The sequence below is a fragment of the Gallinula chloropus genome (assembly GCF_964237585.1).
Source record: "Gallinula chloropus genome assembly, chromosome: 34".
NCBI lineage: Eukaryota > Metazoa > Chordata > Aves > Gruiformes > Rallidae > Gallinula > Gallinula chloropus.
Window position 1 is genome coordinate 445,627 of NC_140119.1, and position 14,703 is coordinate 460,329.

The 14,703-nt window shown below is 55.7% G+C and overlaps 1 protein-coding gene across 1 annotated transcript in view; it reads right to left on the minus strand.

The window, feature by feature from the left end:
* Positions 1-1,568: 1,568 nt before the first annotated feature.
* The window catches only part of LOC311202995 (olfactory receptor 14A16-like), a gene marked incomplete at its 3' end in the record, with an annotated part of 43,761 nt that continues 30,626 nt past the window's right edge, over positions 1,569-14,703 (minus strand). Inside the window, exon 2 of the mRNA XM_084277633.1 lies at positions 1,569-1,685. Coding sequence (XP_084133759.1) covers positions 1,569-1,685 — 117 coding nt within the window. The remainder of the gene's footprint in view (positions 1,686-14,703) is intronic.

Sequence of the window (14,703 nt, forward strand, 5' to 3'; positions counted from 1 at the left end):
TCCTGGGCGCCTGGCACACCCAGAACATTCCAGTGCTGCTGAAATCAAAGCCAGAGCCCTTGCAGAGGAGGCGCAGGGACCCCCCGGGTGTCTGGAGGCCCCTCCGGACTCCACCAGCATCACGGCCGCCCACAGCCCTGGGGAAGGAGGAAGGACACCAGTGAGTTGCCTGCTCCCACCTTTGCCCTCCACGGCCACGTCCCAGCCCTTGGTGCGAGGAAGTCTGGCTCTGGGGGGATCAGGGCTCAGGAAGGGTCTGGGTGGTGCCAGGGTTGCTCCTGGGCCAAACATTCAAGGTTTTGACCAAGCCAGTCGAGGTCTGGAGCACGATCGGTCGGTGCTGGGGCAGGTGGTCAGGGCGGGATGGAGGCGGTTGAGTCCTTGGGTGCCTGGCCAAGGGCTGGGCCAACACTGCTGGGGGTTGGAGCAGGAACTGTCAAAGTTTGGGATATGTGGGTTGGGGTTTGGGGCAAGAGGGTCAAGGGACTGAGGCCACAAGGTCCAGGGGCTGAGAAGAAGGGTCGTGGTTTACGCTGAACCTGGTGATTATTGAGTTGACAAGGTTGCGTTGAGAGGTGGTTCCAAGGGCTGAGGTTTGGGGTGATGGGTAGGAGTTTGGGGTAAAACAGGTGGCAGTTTTGGCAAGTCAGATGAGGCGACTCACTGGTGTCCTTCCTCCTTCTCCAGGCCTCTGGGAGGCCATGATGCTGGTGGAGTCCAGAGGGGTCTCCAGAAATCCGGGGGGGTCCCTGCGCCTCCTCTGCAAGGGCTCTGGCTTCACCTTCAGCAGTACCAGCCTGGGACGGGCTCACCAGGTGCCCAGGAAGGGGCTGGAGGTTGTCGTGCAGATTGGCACTGCTGTTGACAGACAATACACACTGTAGGACCAGGGCCTGTTCAGCATCTCCAGGGACAACTCCCAGAGCACGGTGACGCTGCAGATGAACAGCCTCAGGGACGGTGACACGGCCACCTACTACTGCGCCAGAGCTAATCCTACTTGTGCTGGTGGCCCCGCCCCCGTCCATGTGTTCTCACCTCCCTGGAGAACAATTCTGCCCCAATATCAACCTCTTTTAACCCATCTACAAGTTTTTTTGTTCCAAATCTCAACCAGTTTCTTTCTGAACCTGCCTGTGGTGCCCACAAACCCCTTGAGCCTTGTGCCCAACCCTTGGCCATTGGCTTCAAGATCAACCCTTGGTCCTCTTAGCGACATCTCACTCAGCCATTCTGCCCTGAGCTCAGGCTGCTCTGTGCCCAAACTCGACACTGTTAAAAAAATGTGGAGTGTTTTTGGCCCAAAACTTGGTTAGTTTTTTCCAACCCGTCACCATGTGGCCTGAAACTCTTGTTGGAGCAGAAATGGGTGGAGGTAGGCCCAGGATAGTCTTGAGGAGAGGTGGGGACAAGGGGATGGGGTCACAGCCAACAGGAACAGCAGCACCATAACTATAACCAGATTTGGCACAGTAGTAGGTGGCCGTGTCACCGTCCCTGAGGCTGTTCATCTGCAGCGTCACCGTGCTCTGGGAGTTGTCCCTGGAGATGCTGAACTGGCCCTTGACTTAAGGCGTGTACTCCGTGCCACCACTGCTGGTGATACTCGTGACGTATTCAAAGGTCTTCCCAGGCACCTGGCGCATCCATCCCATGCCAGTGTCGCTGAAGTCGAAGCCAGAACCCTTGCAGAGAAGGCGCAGGGACCCCCCGGGTATCTGGAGGCCCCTCTGGACTCCACCAGCGTCATGGCCACCCGCAGCCCTGGGGAAGGAGGAAGGACACCAGTGAGTCGCCCGCTCCCACCATCATCATCATCATCATCATCATCATCATCATCATCATCATCATCATCATCATCATCATTTCCATCTCCACGTCCTCACCACCCCCTGGTTACCTGGGAGGGCGACGAGGAAGAAGAAGATGGGGGAGGCCCAGCTGGTGCCCATGGTGATGGTTGGTGGGTTTGGGGAGGGGGGTGATGGCACCATGACAGTGTCAGGGGGTTCTTATATGGTGGAGGGGTGGGGGGTTATTTGCATAATGAGGAGTGTGGGGGGTGAGGGGGTGGCTTGTTACCTCTCCCTGGGTATCAGATCGCCAACAAGCGCACCCACTTACTTTGTTTTGACTTAATTAGTTCTCAAGGGCATGAGGTTCTGGGAGAAATTCATCAATTAACTAATTAATTAATTATGAGGCTCTGGTCTCAGTTGTGTGGTCAAAACAAGAAATCAATTAATTAGTTTTAAAATCTCCAAGGAAGACATGGCAGCTGTGCAGGATAAGTAATTCATTATGGGGGGAGGCAGGGTGGAAATCAATCAAGAAATAAGCTAATTAAATCATTAAAGGGGGTATCAAGGGTGCCCAGATCAGATGCACAGAAAAAGTAATTAAGAAATCAGTTAATTAAGTAATAAAAGGGGATCTATATGGTGTCCACAGCAGACAAACACTGAAAGTAATGAAGAAATCAGTTAATTACCTAATTATAGGGAGTCCCTATAGACCAAAGGCAGCTGCACGTCAAATGCAATTAAGATATTGATATGGGGGGGGTGGGCATATAGAAATAGGAATAGCTCACAAGATTTAAGTCATGTAATTATGTAGCTTAAAGAAACAGATAGGGAGACGCACAGGAACTGGCTTGCAGGGAGGTAGATTTGGTAGGAAACAGCTGTAGGAATTCAGGATTCAGGAGACAGAATGGGAACAGGATAACATCCATCACAGAGATGTCAATTATCTCTTTGCTAATGAGGGAACAGATAGCTGGAATACATCCATAGGTCTCCCTATAGGGACATAAATTAGTCCAAACGGATAAGAACACTGCAGGTTGGCAAGATTCTGGCGTTCCAGGCAAGGGAGTTGAAAAGTACATCGTGAGGAAGACTCGGGGCCTTCATCCCATGGACCACCAGACACCCAGGCCCATCACTTTTTGAAGGATCTGCACAAGCGTGAAAGATGATAAACTAATTAGCATACGAGGCGAGGGTAGGCGGGTACAGGTAATTAATATGTATAGGTGTTAAATGAATATTCATTATTAAATTGTATAAATACACAAACAGCTTGCTGTGTAGGGGTGCACGCTTGTGGTGGAGAGATGCCCCGTGCACCCAGCGCTGAATAAACACACCTACTTTATAACTTTCGAGTTATAGAGTCTGTTTTCCACACGTCAATTAAGCCAAACAAAAAACAAGTGGGTGTGCTCGTTAGCAATCTGATACCCAGGAAGAGGTAATGAGCCACCCCCTCACCCCACACCCGCCTTACCTCCTTATGCAAATCACCGCCACCCTTCCACTTTGTAAGAAGCAGCTGACCCCACCGTGGTGCCATCTCCCCCCTTCCAAAAGCCACCACCCATCACCATGGGCACCCACAGGGCCTCCCCCATCCTCCTCTTCCTCATCGCCCTCCCAGGTAATGAGGTGGTGGTGAGGACGTGGCGATGGAGATGATGATGATGATGATGATGATGATGATGATGATGATGATGATGATGATGATGATGATGATGATGGTGGTGGTGGGAGCGGGCGACTCACTGGTGTCCTTCCTCCTTCCCCAGGGCTGCGGGCGGTCGTGACGCTGGTGGAGTCCGGAGGGGCCTCCAGACACCCGGGGGGTCCCTGCGCCTCCTCTGCAAGGGCTCTGGCTTCGACTTCAGCAGCGTCCAAATGGGATGGGTGCGCCAGGCGCCCGGGAAGGGGCTGGAGTGGGTTGCAAGGATTAACAAGGATGGTAGCGGCACATGGTACACGCCGTCGTTCAAGGGCCGGTTCAGCATCTCCAGGGACAACTCCCAGAGCACGGTGATGCTGCAGATGAACAGCCTCAGGGACAGTGACATGGCCACCTACTACTGCGCCAGAGCTGATACTGTAGCTGATGGTAGTTATAATAATGATGGTGGCCCCGACCCCGTCCCTGCACCCCTGGGGGCTGTGTGCTGGGGCAGGGACTCTGCTGCTGCTGGGGTCAGCACTCAGCCTGGCTCGTGGGCTTTCCACAGGGATGTAGATAGCAGCTGTGGGCTGGAGATGTGACCCAGGGAAGAGCAACATAATGTCCTTCTGCTGGAAGAAGGTGCTGCCTGGGTCAGCTTTGCTCCCAGCTCCAGCTGATCCCTGAGAGAAGGAACTTTGAGGAACAACATCAAGGAAGCCTTTTCCTGCCAGGCAGAGTCTTTGCTTTGACTTTTCCTCTCCTGTGGTCTGTGCTGACTGTGGGAGATGAGAACCCCCAGTCCCTGCCCCTCCCTGTGCCATGACAGGGGGAAGAAGGGGGTAAAGTCGTGTATAAAGTGCAGTCTTCTAGGAAGGGAGGGGTGGGGGAAGGTGCTTTATGACCTGTCTGTGCTTCTCATCACCTGACTCTGTTGTCACTGGGGGTGTAGTTGTAGTGTAATAAATCCCTTTTCTTTCCTTTAGTCTGTTTTGCTCTTTGCACTAATTGCAGAGTGATCCCTCTGTCCTTAGCTTGGATCCTGACCCTCCTGAGAGCTGTTTGCTCCCATTTTTGGCTCAAAAGGGTTGTGAGCGAGCGGCTTGTTGGGCATTTGGCCTCCCAACCCTCTCTACCTGCCTCGTTATGCAAATCACCCCCCACCCCTCTGCCCTATAAGAATCCCCTTACCCCATCATGGCACCATCACCCCCCTCCCCAAACCCACCACCCATCACCACGGGCACCCACTGGGCTTACCCCATCCTCCTCTTCCTCGTCGCCCTCCCAGGTAACGAGGGCGTGGTGAGGACGTGGCGATGGAGATGATGATGATGATGGTGATGATGATGATGATGATGATGATGATGATGATGATGGTGGTGGTGGGAGTGGGCGACTCACTGGTGTCCTTCCTCCTTCCCCAGGGCTGCGGGCGGCCGTGACGCTGGTGGAGTCCGGAGGGGCCTCCAGACACCCGGGGTGTCCCTGCACCTCCTCTGCAAGGGCTCTGGCTTTGACGTCAGCAACACTGGCATGTCTTGGGCTCGCCAGGCACACGGGAAGGGGCTCGAGTACGTCGCAGCTATTGGCTACAATGGTGGTTGGACCAGCTACGCACCGTCAGTCAAGGGCCGGTTCAGCATCTCCAGGGACAACTCCCAGAGCACGGTGACGCTGCAGATGAACAGCCTCAGGGACGGTGACATGGCCACCTACTACTGCACCAAAACTGCTTCTGGTACTGGTTGGGTGACCCCGACCCCGTCCCTGTGTCCCCACGTCCCTGAGGTGTCCCACGTAGGTGGCCGTGTCACCGTCCCTGAGGCTGTTCATCTGCAGCGTCACCGTGCTCTGGGAGTTGTGCCTGGAGATGCTCAACCGGCCCTTGAACGACGGCACGTAGTTGGTGTAACCACCACTGCTGTAAATACCCGCGACGAATTCCAGCCCCTTCCCGGGCGCCTGGTGAGCCCAAACCATGTCATAGCTGCTGGAGGTTAAGCCAGAGCCCTTGCAGAGGAGGGTCAGGGACCCCCCGGGTGTCTGGAAGCCCCTCCGGACTCCACCAGCGTCACGGCCGCCCGCAGCCCTGGGGAAGGAGGACGGACACCAGTGACTCACCCGCTCCCACCATCATCATCATCATCATCATCATCATCATCATCATCATGATCTCCATCTCCACGTCCTCACCACCCCCTCATTACCTGGGAGGGCGACGAGGAAGAGGAGGATGGTGGAGGCCCAGCGGGTGCCCATGGTAATGGGTGGTGGGTTTGGGGAGGGGGGTGATGGCGCCACGATGGGGTCGGGGAGTTTCTTATAGGGCGGAGGGGTGGGGGGTGATTTGCATAATGAGGTGGGGAGGGTGCGAGGAGGAGGGAGGCCTTGAACCTCTGAGCTCGGACCTGAATGTTGTCCCAAGGGCTCTGGGCTGCTGTGAGGCTGTTTGATTCCAGAGGGGCCTCCAGACACCCAGGGGGCCCCTGCGCCTCCTCTGCAAGGGCTCTGACTCCACCTTCAGCAGCTATAACATGGTTTGGGCTCCCCATGTGCCCAGGAAGGGGCTCAAGTACGTCAGGAGTATTATTAGGGAATTTTGGGAGGAAACGAGGGAATTTCAGGGAATATGGGCGCTGAGGAAGAGGAGGATGGCAGAGGCCCAGTGTGTGCCCATGGTGATGGGTGGTGGGTTTGCTGAAAAATTAATTAATTAGTTACACTGACCTCAGTGTAACTAAGTACTTGTCCCACTATCACCCTCCGTGTCCATGGGCTGAGCCTTTCCCATGGCTCCAGGGGTCAAATTTTGGGGTTATCAGTTGGGGTTTGGGGCAAACACGGACGAGACATGAGGGGAACTGTCAAAGGACCCAGACATGACCCTTCCACCCAACCCTCAACTGGTCACCCCAACACTAATCTGGTCACCCCAAGCCCCAATTTGTCACCCCAACCCTCGGGCCTTGGAGCGACATGTCGCCCAAGACTTTGCCATCCTGCCCCCAGCTCGGCCTCCTCCAGCTCTGTCCCAGTTCTGGGTCGCTGGGTGCTGGGAGAGAACAGGGGCTGCAGCAAAGGGCTGCTGCAGGGAGCAGCCAGAAGCTCTCTGCAGCCCCACAGAGCAACATCGGCCAGTTCAAGGCCGGAGTCGCTGCTGACCAAGGCCGAGCCCATCAGCGATGGTCACAGCGCCTCTGAGAACCACATTTAAGGGGGAAAAACCCGAAAGCAAATGGTTTGTGCCCCCAGAGAAAGGGGTGAGAAGGTGTGAGGAGCCATATGGACACCAAGGCCATGGAAGAAAGAGGAACGGGGGAAGAATGGAGCCCTACAGGATACCAGAGAGAGAGATTCCCCTGCAGCCCGTGGAGAAGCCCATGGTGCAGCGGGTGTCCCCTCGCAGCCCATGGATAAGGACGGGGAGCAGAGACCATCTACAGCCTGTGCAGAGACCGACCCAGCCCGCAGCAGGTTTGCTGGGGACTTGTGACTCTGGGGGGGACCAGGCTGGAGCAGTCTGGGCCCCAAGGTCAGCACCCCATGGAAGGAGCCGCGCTGAGGCCCGTGGTGAGGAGATGACTCCCTGACAGAGAGGACTCAGGCTGCAGAAGTTGGTGGAGGTCTGTCTGCCATGGGTGGGACCCCACGGTGCCGCAGGGGAAGGGGGTGCAGAATTCCCCCCCTCCAGCTAAGAAGGAAAAGAAGTTGGGAGGAACTGACTGGAACCCGATCCCCCAGTCCCTGCCACTCCCCATGACACAATGTGGGGAAGAAGTGGGTAAACTAAAGACTAAAGTGCAGTCTGCTAAGAAGGGAGGGGTGGGGGAAGGTGCTTTAAGACCTGGCCACACTTCTCATCACCTGACTCTGGTGTCACTGGGGGTATAGTTGTAGTGTAATAAATCCCTTTTCTTTCCTTTATTCTGTGCTGAGTCTGTTTTGCTTGTTGCACTAATTGCAGAGTGATCCCTCTGTCCTGAGCTTGGATCCTGACCCTCCTGAGAGCTGTTTGCTCCCATTTTCAGCTGAAAAGGGGTGTGAGCGAGTGACTTGCTGGGCATTTGACCTCATTCCCTCCCCACGTCATTATGCAATTCACCTCCCACCCCTCTGCCCTATAATAACTCCCTGAAACTTTTGTGGTGCCATCACCCCCTCCCCAAACCCACCACACATCACCATGGGCACCCGCTGGGCCTCCCCCATCCTCCTCTTCCTCGTCGCCCTCCCAGGTAACAAGGGGGTGGTGAGGACGTGGCGATGGAGATGATGATGATGATGATGATGATGATGATGATGATGATGATGGTGGTGGGAGCGGGCAACTCACTGGTGTCCTTCCTCCTTCCCCAGGGCTGCGGGTGGCCGTGACGCTGGTGGAGTCCGGAGGGGCCTCCAGACACCTGGGGGGTCCCTGCGCCTCCTCTGCAAGGGCTCTGGCTTTGACTTCAGCAACACTGACATGTCCTGGGCTCGCCAGGTGCCGGGCAAGGGGCTCAAGTTCGTTGCATATATTAACACTGGTGGCAGCGCCGGCTATGCGTCCTCGGTCCAGGGCCAGTTCAGCATCTCCAGGGACAACTGCCAGAGCACGGTGACGCTGCAGATGAACAGCCTCAGGGACGGTGACACGGCCACCTACTACTGCACCAAAAGTGCTGGTGGTACTACTGGTGGTGCTGGTGGTAATTGGTGTGGTTTCGGCCTCAAGCGTGTGGCCTGAGTCCCCTGAGCCTGTTCCCCCCACCCCTCAGCCTCCATCTTCTCCCTCCCTGGCCCAATGGCGCCCGGTTCTCCTCAGCCTCAGCCCTTGGCAACCGGCCTGGGACAGGGGCCCAAGGGACAAGGGTTGGGGTGACCAGTTGAGTGTTGGGGGAACCAGTTGAATGTTGAGGGGACCAGTTGAAGGGTTGGGATGAAGAACATTCATGTTGCAGGGAAACGTTTACAGCTGGAGGCCAATGGCCAAGGGCTGGACAAAGGCCTCAAGGGGTCGGTAGGCCCCACAGTTGTCTTCTGAAGGAAACTGGGGGAGATTTGGGCTAGAAACAGTCAAAAATGGGTCAGAAAAGTCTGAGAATGAGCCAAACTTGTTCCCTAGTCTGGTGTGGACACGGGGATGGGGTCTGGACCTCGGCAACAGCACCACCATAACTATAACTAGATCTGGTGCAGTTGTAGGTGGCCGTGTCACCGTCCCTGAGGCTGTTCATCTGCAGCGTCACTGTGCTCTGGGAGTTGTCCCTGGAGATGCTGAACCGGCCCATGACAGAGGACACATACTCGGTGATGCCTCCGGTGCTGCCAGTCCCCACCACCAACTCCAGTCCCTTCTTGGGTGCTTGTGGCACCCACATCATGCCAAAGCTGCTGAAGGTGAAGCCAGAGCCCTTACAGAGGTGGCGCAGGGACCCCAGGGGTGCCACAAAGACCCTCCGGAGTCCACCAGCGTCACAGCTGGAAAAATTAGAGGATTTTGGAGGTATATGAATGAAAATTTTTTGGGGAAATGGAGGAATTTGAGGAAAATATGAAGGAATTTTGGGTAAATTCAGGAACTTTAGACGATAATTAAGGAATTTAGGAAAAAATTAAGAGAATTTGGGGGTAAATTAGGGGTGAGGCTGGTGGAGTCCAGAGGGGTCTCCAGACACCCAGGGTGGTCCCTGTGCCTACTCTGCAAGGGGTCTGGCTTCACCTTTAGCAGCACCCACATGTATTGGGCACATCAGGCACCTGGGAAGGGGCTGGAGGACGTCGCAAGTATTAGCAACAATGGTAGTTACACCAGCTACATGTCCTTGTTCAAGGGCCGGTTCACCCTCATATTTTAAATAAATGTTTTTAAAAATATGGAAATGTTTTGAATTTTTAGGTTTTTTCCCTAAATTTATCTTTTTGACCCCAAAAAATTGTGTGTGTGGGAAATTACCGGGTGTGAAACATAGTAGTATTCCTGATGGTATTAATCATTGGGGCACAGGAGCCGTCGTCACCGTCTTCTCCAGTAAGTCCTCGTCACCATCATCTCCCTGGGACTAATTTTGGCCTTTTTTGCCCCAAAATTTCACCATGCCAGCGCAGGGAAGTGTGGGGGAGGTGACGAGGGTCGACACCCCATCCCCAAAATTCCACCCTTGAGGCCGTTGCTGGGTGAAAATGTGGGGTTTTTGGGGGGAGAAGGGAAATTGCATTTTGAGGTGAGAAATTTGATTTTTGGAGAGAATTTGGGGAATGTTGGTGAATTTTGGGTGATTGTAGTTAGGGTGGGTTTAGAGTGTCGCCCAGTCGGACTTGCCCACAAACCCCAACTTATCACCCCAAACTTTGACCCCTGGAGCCACGGCAAAGGCTCGGCCCAGACTTGCTCCCCTTGAAGGACGAGGACAAGGACATGGAGGGTGATGATGGCGGGAGCGGGCGACTCACTGGTGTCCTTCCTCCTTCCCCAGGGCTGCGGGCGGCCGTGATGCTGGTGGAGTCCCCACATTTTGACTCAACGACAGCCTCAAGGGTAGAATTCTGGTGTTGTGCAGTTGACTCTTGTCACCTCCCCCATGCACCCCCGCCCGGGGATGGTGAAATTTTGCGGCTAAAAAGGTTAAAATTGGTCCCGGCGAGATGATGGTGACAAGGACTTACCGGAGGAGATGGTGACAACTGCTCCAGTACCACAATGATCAATACGACCAGGATAACTACTATGATTCACAACTGGCACTTCCCTCCCCAACAATTTTTTGGGGTCAAAAGATAAATTTTTGGAAAAAATTTCTTAAAATTCAAAACATTTCCAGATTTTTAAAAAAAGCTGTACAATTTTCAAAATATTTTAAAATTTTCACATTCTTTCATAACTTTCATACCCAGGGGGATGTAACGAGCCACGTCCGCCATCCCCACCTCGTTATGCAAATCACCCCTCTGCCTTTTAAGAACCCCCCGAAACCGTCATGGCACCATCACCCCCCTCCCCAAACCCACCACCCATCACCATGGGCACCTGTTGGGCCTCCACCATCCTCCTCTCCCTCGTCACCCTCCCAGGTAACAAGGGGGTGGTGAGGACGTGGCGATGGAGATGATGATGATGATGATGATGATGATGATGATGATGATGATGATGATGATGATGATGATGATGATGATGATGATGATGATGATGGTGGTGGGAGCGGGTGACTCACTGGTGTCCTTCCTCCTTCCCCAGGGCTGCGGGCGGCCGTGACGCTGGTGGAGTCCGGAGGGGCCTCCAGACACCCAGGGGGTCCCTGCGCCTCCTCTGCAAGGGCTCTGGCTTCACCTTCAGTGACACTGGCATGGGATGGATGCGTCAAGCACCTGGGAAGGGTCTGGAGTACGTGGCGGGCATTGGCAGCACTGGTAGCGGCACTGGATACGCGCCATCTGTCCGGGGCCGGTTCAGCATCTCCAGGGACAACTCCCAGAGCACGGTGACGCTGCAGATGAACAGCCTCAGGGACGGTGACACGGCCACCTACTACTGCGCCAGAGCTGCTGCTGCTGTTTTTTTTCTTCCTTCTGTTACTGGTGCTGGTGGCTCTGACCCCATCACCATGTCCCCACCTCCCTGGAGAACATTTCTGGCCCATTATCAACACTTTCTGACCCATTCTGGGTATTTTCAGCCAAATTCTCATCCACTGTTGTTCAGAACCTGCCTGTGGTTATCAGCAACCCTTTGAACCCTTAACCCAACCCTTGGCCATTGGCCACATGGAGTCAAACTTGGTCAGCGCTTGGCCCGGAGTAGCCCGAGCTGGGGGCAGACCGGCAAAGCCAGGCAGGGCATCACTCAAAGGGCTGAGGATTTGCTGACCGGTTGATGTTTGGGCTGAGGAGGGTTGAGGTTGCAGGGAGCTGGTCACAGCTGGGATGCTGAGGAAGAGGAGGATGGAGGAGGCCCAGCGGGTGCCCATGGTGATGGGTGGTGGGTTTGGGTAGGGGGTGATGGCACCACGACGGGGTTGGGGCTCCTCCTAGGGCAGAGGGGTGGGGGGTAATCTGCATAACAAGTCTGGGAGGGCAGGAGTGTCTTGTTACCTCCCCCTGGGAATCAGATTGCTATTCCCTGAGTGCTCAACCTCAGGAAGGGGCTGACAGGGAGGGGAAGGAGAACAAAGCTCCCATAGGTCAGGAGGAAATGATGAGTTACCTGCTTGGCCAGTTAGAGACACAGAAGTCAATGGGGCCAGATGGGGTCCACTACTGTCTCCAGCCTTCCAGCCAAGGGAGAAGAGTCTCCAGCAATCCTGGCCAAGGGGGCGGAGTCTCCCCACAGAGCTGGAGAAGTGGCTCCCCCATCTCAGACTGAATCCAAGGGGGTTTTATTTCATTGTTTGGCTGATGTCGGTGTCACTGGGCAGGACTGTGTCTCAGGGGACAATGCCACCGCCCATGTCTGTCATTAGCAGTCATCCCCCTTATCTCATGCCCTATCTGCTGCATCCCTCCGCACTGCAGACCCCCTGGCTGCCTTTATCTCACTGCCAGGCAGCTGGATAGTGGCTGGGTTGGGGCTCAGGGCATATTGTTTGCTGGAGGAATCCCAGGGCTCAGCCCAGGTTTGGGTTCCCCATTCAGCCTGGTTGTGCAGGACAGCTCCTGTCTGAGCTCTGGACACAGCTCCCCAGGGGCTGTCTCTGCTGAGATGGGGCCTCAGGGCCATTCCAGGCTGAGTGCCATGACAGCCCCCCGTGAGTCGCCTGATGGGCTGGGCATCTCACCTGGCTGTGCTGTTCTGAGCTTGGGCTGCTTCGGGCCCGACCATGGCCGTGTTGCCCCAACTCAGGGGGGTTTTCACCCACCCCTTGGGTGGAATTTATCCACCCCATCACCGTGTGGCCAGAAACTCTTGTTGGAGCAGAAACAGTCAGTGGTTGGCCCAGGATTGTCCTTAGAGGAGATGGGGACAGGAGGATGGGGTCGGGGCAACCAAGATTATTACCACCATAATCAGTTTTGGCGCAGTAGTAGGTGGCCGTGTCACCGTCCCTGAGGCTGTTCATCTGCAGCGTCACCGTGCTCTGGGAGTTGTCCCTGGAGATGCTGAACCGGCCCTTGACTGATGACACGTAGACTGTGCTGCTCCCATCCTTGCTCATACCCGCGACACGCTCCAGCCCCTTCCCAGGTGCCTGGCGAATCCATCCCATGCTGTAGCTGCTGAAGGTGAAGCCAGAGGCCTTGCAGAGGAGGCGCAGGGACCCCCCGGGTGTCTGGAGGCCCCTCTGGACTCCACCAGCATCACGGCCGCCCGCAGCCCTGGGGAAGGAGGAAGGACACCAGTGAGTCGCCCGCTCCCACCATCATCATCATCATCATCATCATCATCATCATCATCATCATCATCATCATCATCATCATCATCATCATCATCATCATCTCCACCGCCACGTCCTCACCACCCCCTCGTTTCCTGGGAGGGCGGCGAGGAAGAGGAGGATGGGGGATGCCCAGTGTGTGCCCATGGTGATGGGTGGTGGGTTTGGGGAGGGGGGTGATGGTGCCATGATGGGGTCAGGGGGTTTGTATATGGCAGAGGGATGGGGGGTGATTTGCATAATGAGGCGGGGAGTGTGAGAGGAGGGGTCAGGCCTTGAACCACTGAGCTTGGTCATGAATGTTGTACCAAGGTCTGTGGGCTGCTGTGATGCTCTGCAAGTCCGGAGGGGCCTCCAGACACCCAGGGGGACCCTGCACCTCCTCTGCAAGGGCTCTGGCTTCACCTTCAGCAGCTATGCCATGGTTTGGGCTCACCATGCACCCAGGAAGGGACTCGAGTACGTTGGGAGTATTAACAGTGTTGGTAGTGGCAGAGCCTACACATCATCAGTCAAAGGCCAGTTCAACATCTCCAGGGACAACTTCCAGAGCACAGTGACGCTGCAGATGAACAGCCTCAGGGACGGTGGCACGGCCACCTACTACTGTGCCAAAACTGCTACTGGCAGTACTGTTAGTGGCCCTGACCCCACACCTGTGTCCCCACCTCCCTGCTGAAAAATTCTGGCCCATTATTGACACTTTTTCACCCATCCTTGAGTATTTTTGGCCCAAATCTTACCCACTTTAGTTCAAATTTCTTGTGTTGCCCACCAACCCCTTGGGCCCTTTGGAAAATCCTTGACCATTGGCCCTCAGCTTAAGGTTAGGGATAGGGACTGTAAACATCGGCCAACTCAAGGCCAAATTAGCTGCTGACCAAGGCTGAGCCCATCAGCGATGGTCACATCACCTCTGGGAATCACAGTTTGGTAGAAAAAGACCCGGCAGGCAGCTGCATTTTGCCCCCAGAGAAGGGGGTGAGGAGGTGTGAGGAGCCATATGGACACCAAGGCCAGGGTAGAAGGAGGAGGGGGAGAAGAATGGGGCTCTACAGGTTACCAGAGAGAGAGATTCCCCTGCAGCCCGTGGAGAAGCCCATGGTGCAGCGGGTGTCCCCTCGCAGCCCATGGATAAGGACGGGGAGCAGAGACCATCTACAGCCTGTGCAGAGACCGACCCACCCCGCAGCAGGTTTTCTGGGGACTTGTGACTCTGGGGGGGACCAGGCTGGAGCAGTCTGGGCCCCAAGGTCAGCACCCCATGGAAGGAGCTGCGCTGAGGCCCGTGGTGTGGAGATGACTCCCTGACAGAGAGGACTCAGGCTGCAGAAGTTGGTGGAGGTCTGTCTGCCGTGGGTGGGACCCCACGGTGCCGCAGGGGAAGGGGGTACAGAATTCCCCCCCTCCAGCTAAGAAGGAAAAGAATTTGGGAGGAACTGACTGGAACCCCATCCCCCAGTCCCTGCCCCTCCCTGTGCCACGATAGGGGGCAATTACCAAGGCGAGGTAATGAGCCCCAATCTGCCTCCACATCCACCTGGCCTCATTATGTAAATCACCCCCACCCCTCCACCCTATAAGAATCCCCCGACCCCAACGTGGCGACATCACCCCCCCTCCCCAAACACACCACCCATCCCCATGGGCATCCGCTGGGCCTCCCCCATCCTCCTCTTCCTCGTCGCCCTCCCAGGTAACGAGGGGGTGGTGAGGACGTGGCAATGGAGATTGATGATGATGATGATGATGATGATGATGATGATGATGATGATGGTGGGAGCGGGCGACTCACTGGTGTCCTTCCTCCTTCCCCAGGGCTGCGGGCGGCCGTGACGCTGGTGGAGTCCGGAGGGGCCGCCAGACACCCGGGGGGTCCCTGCGC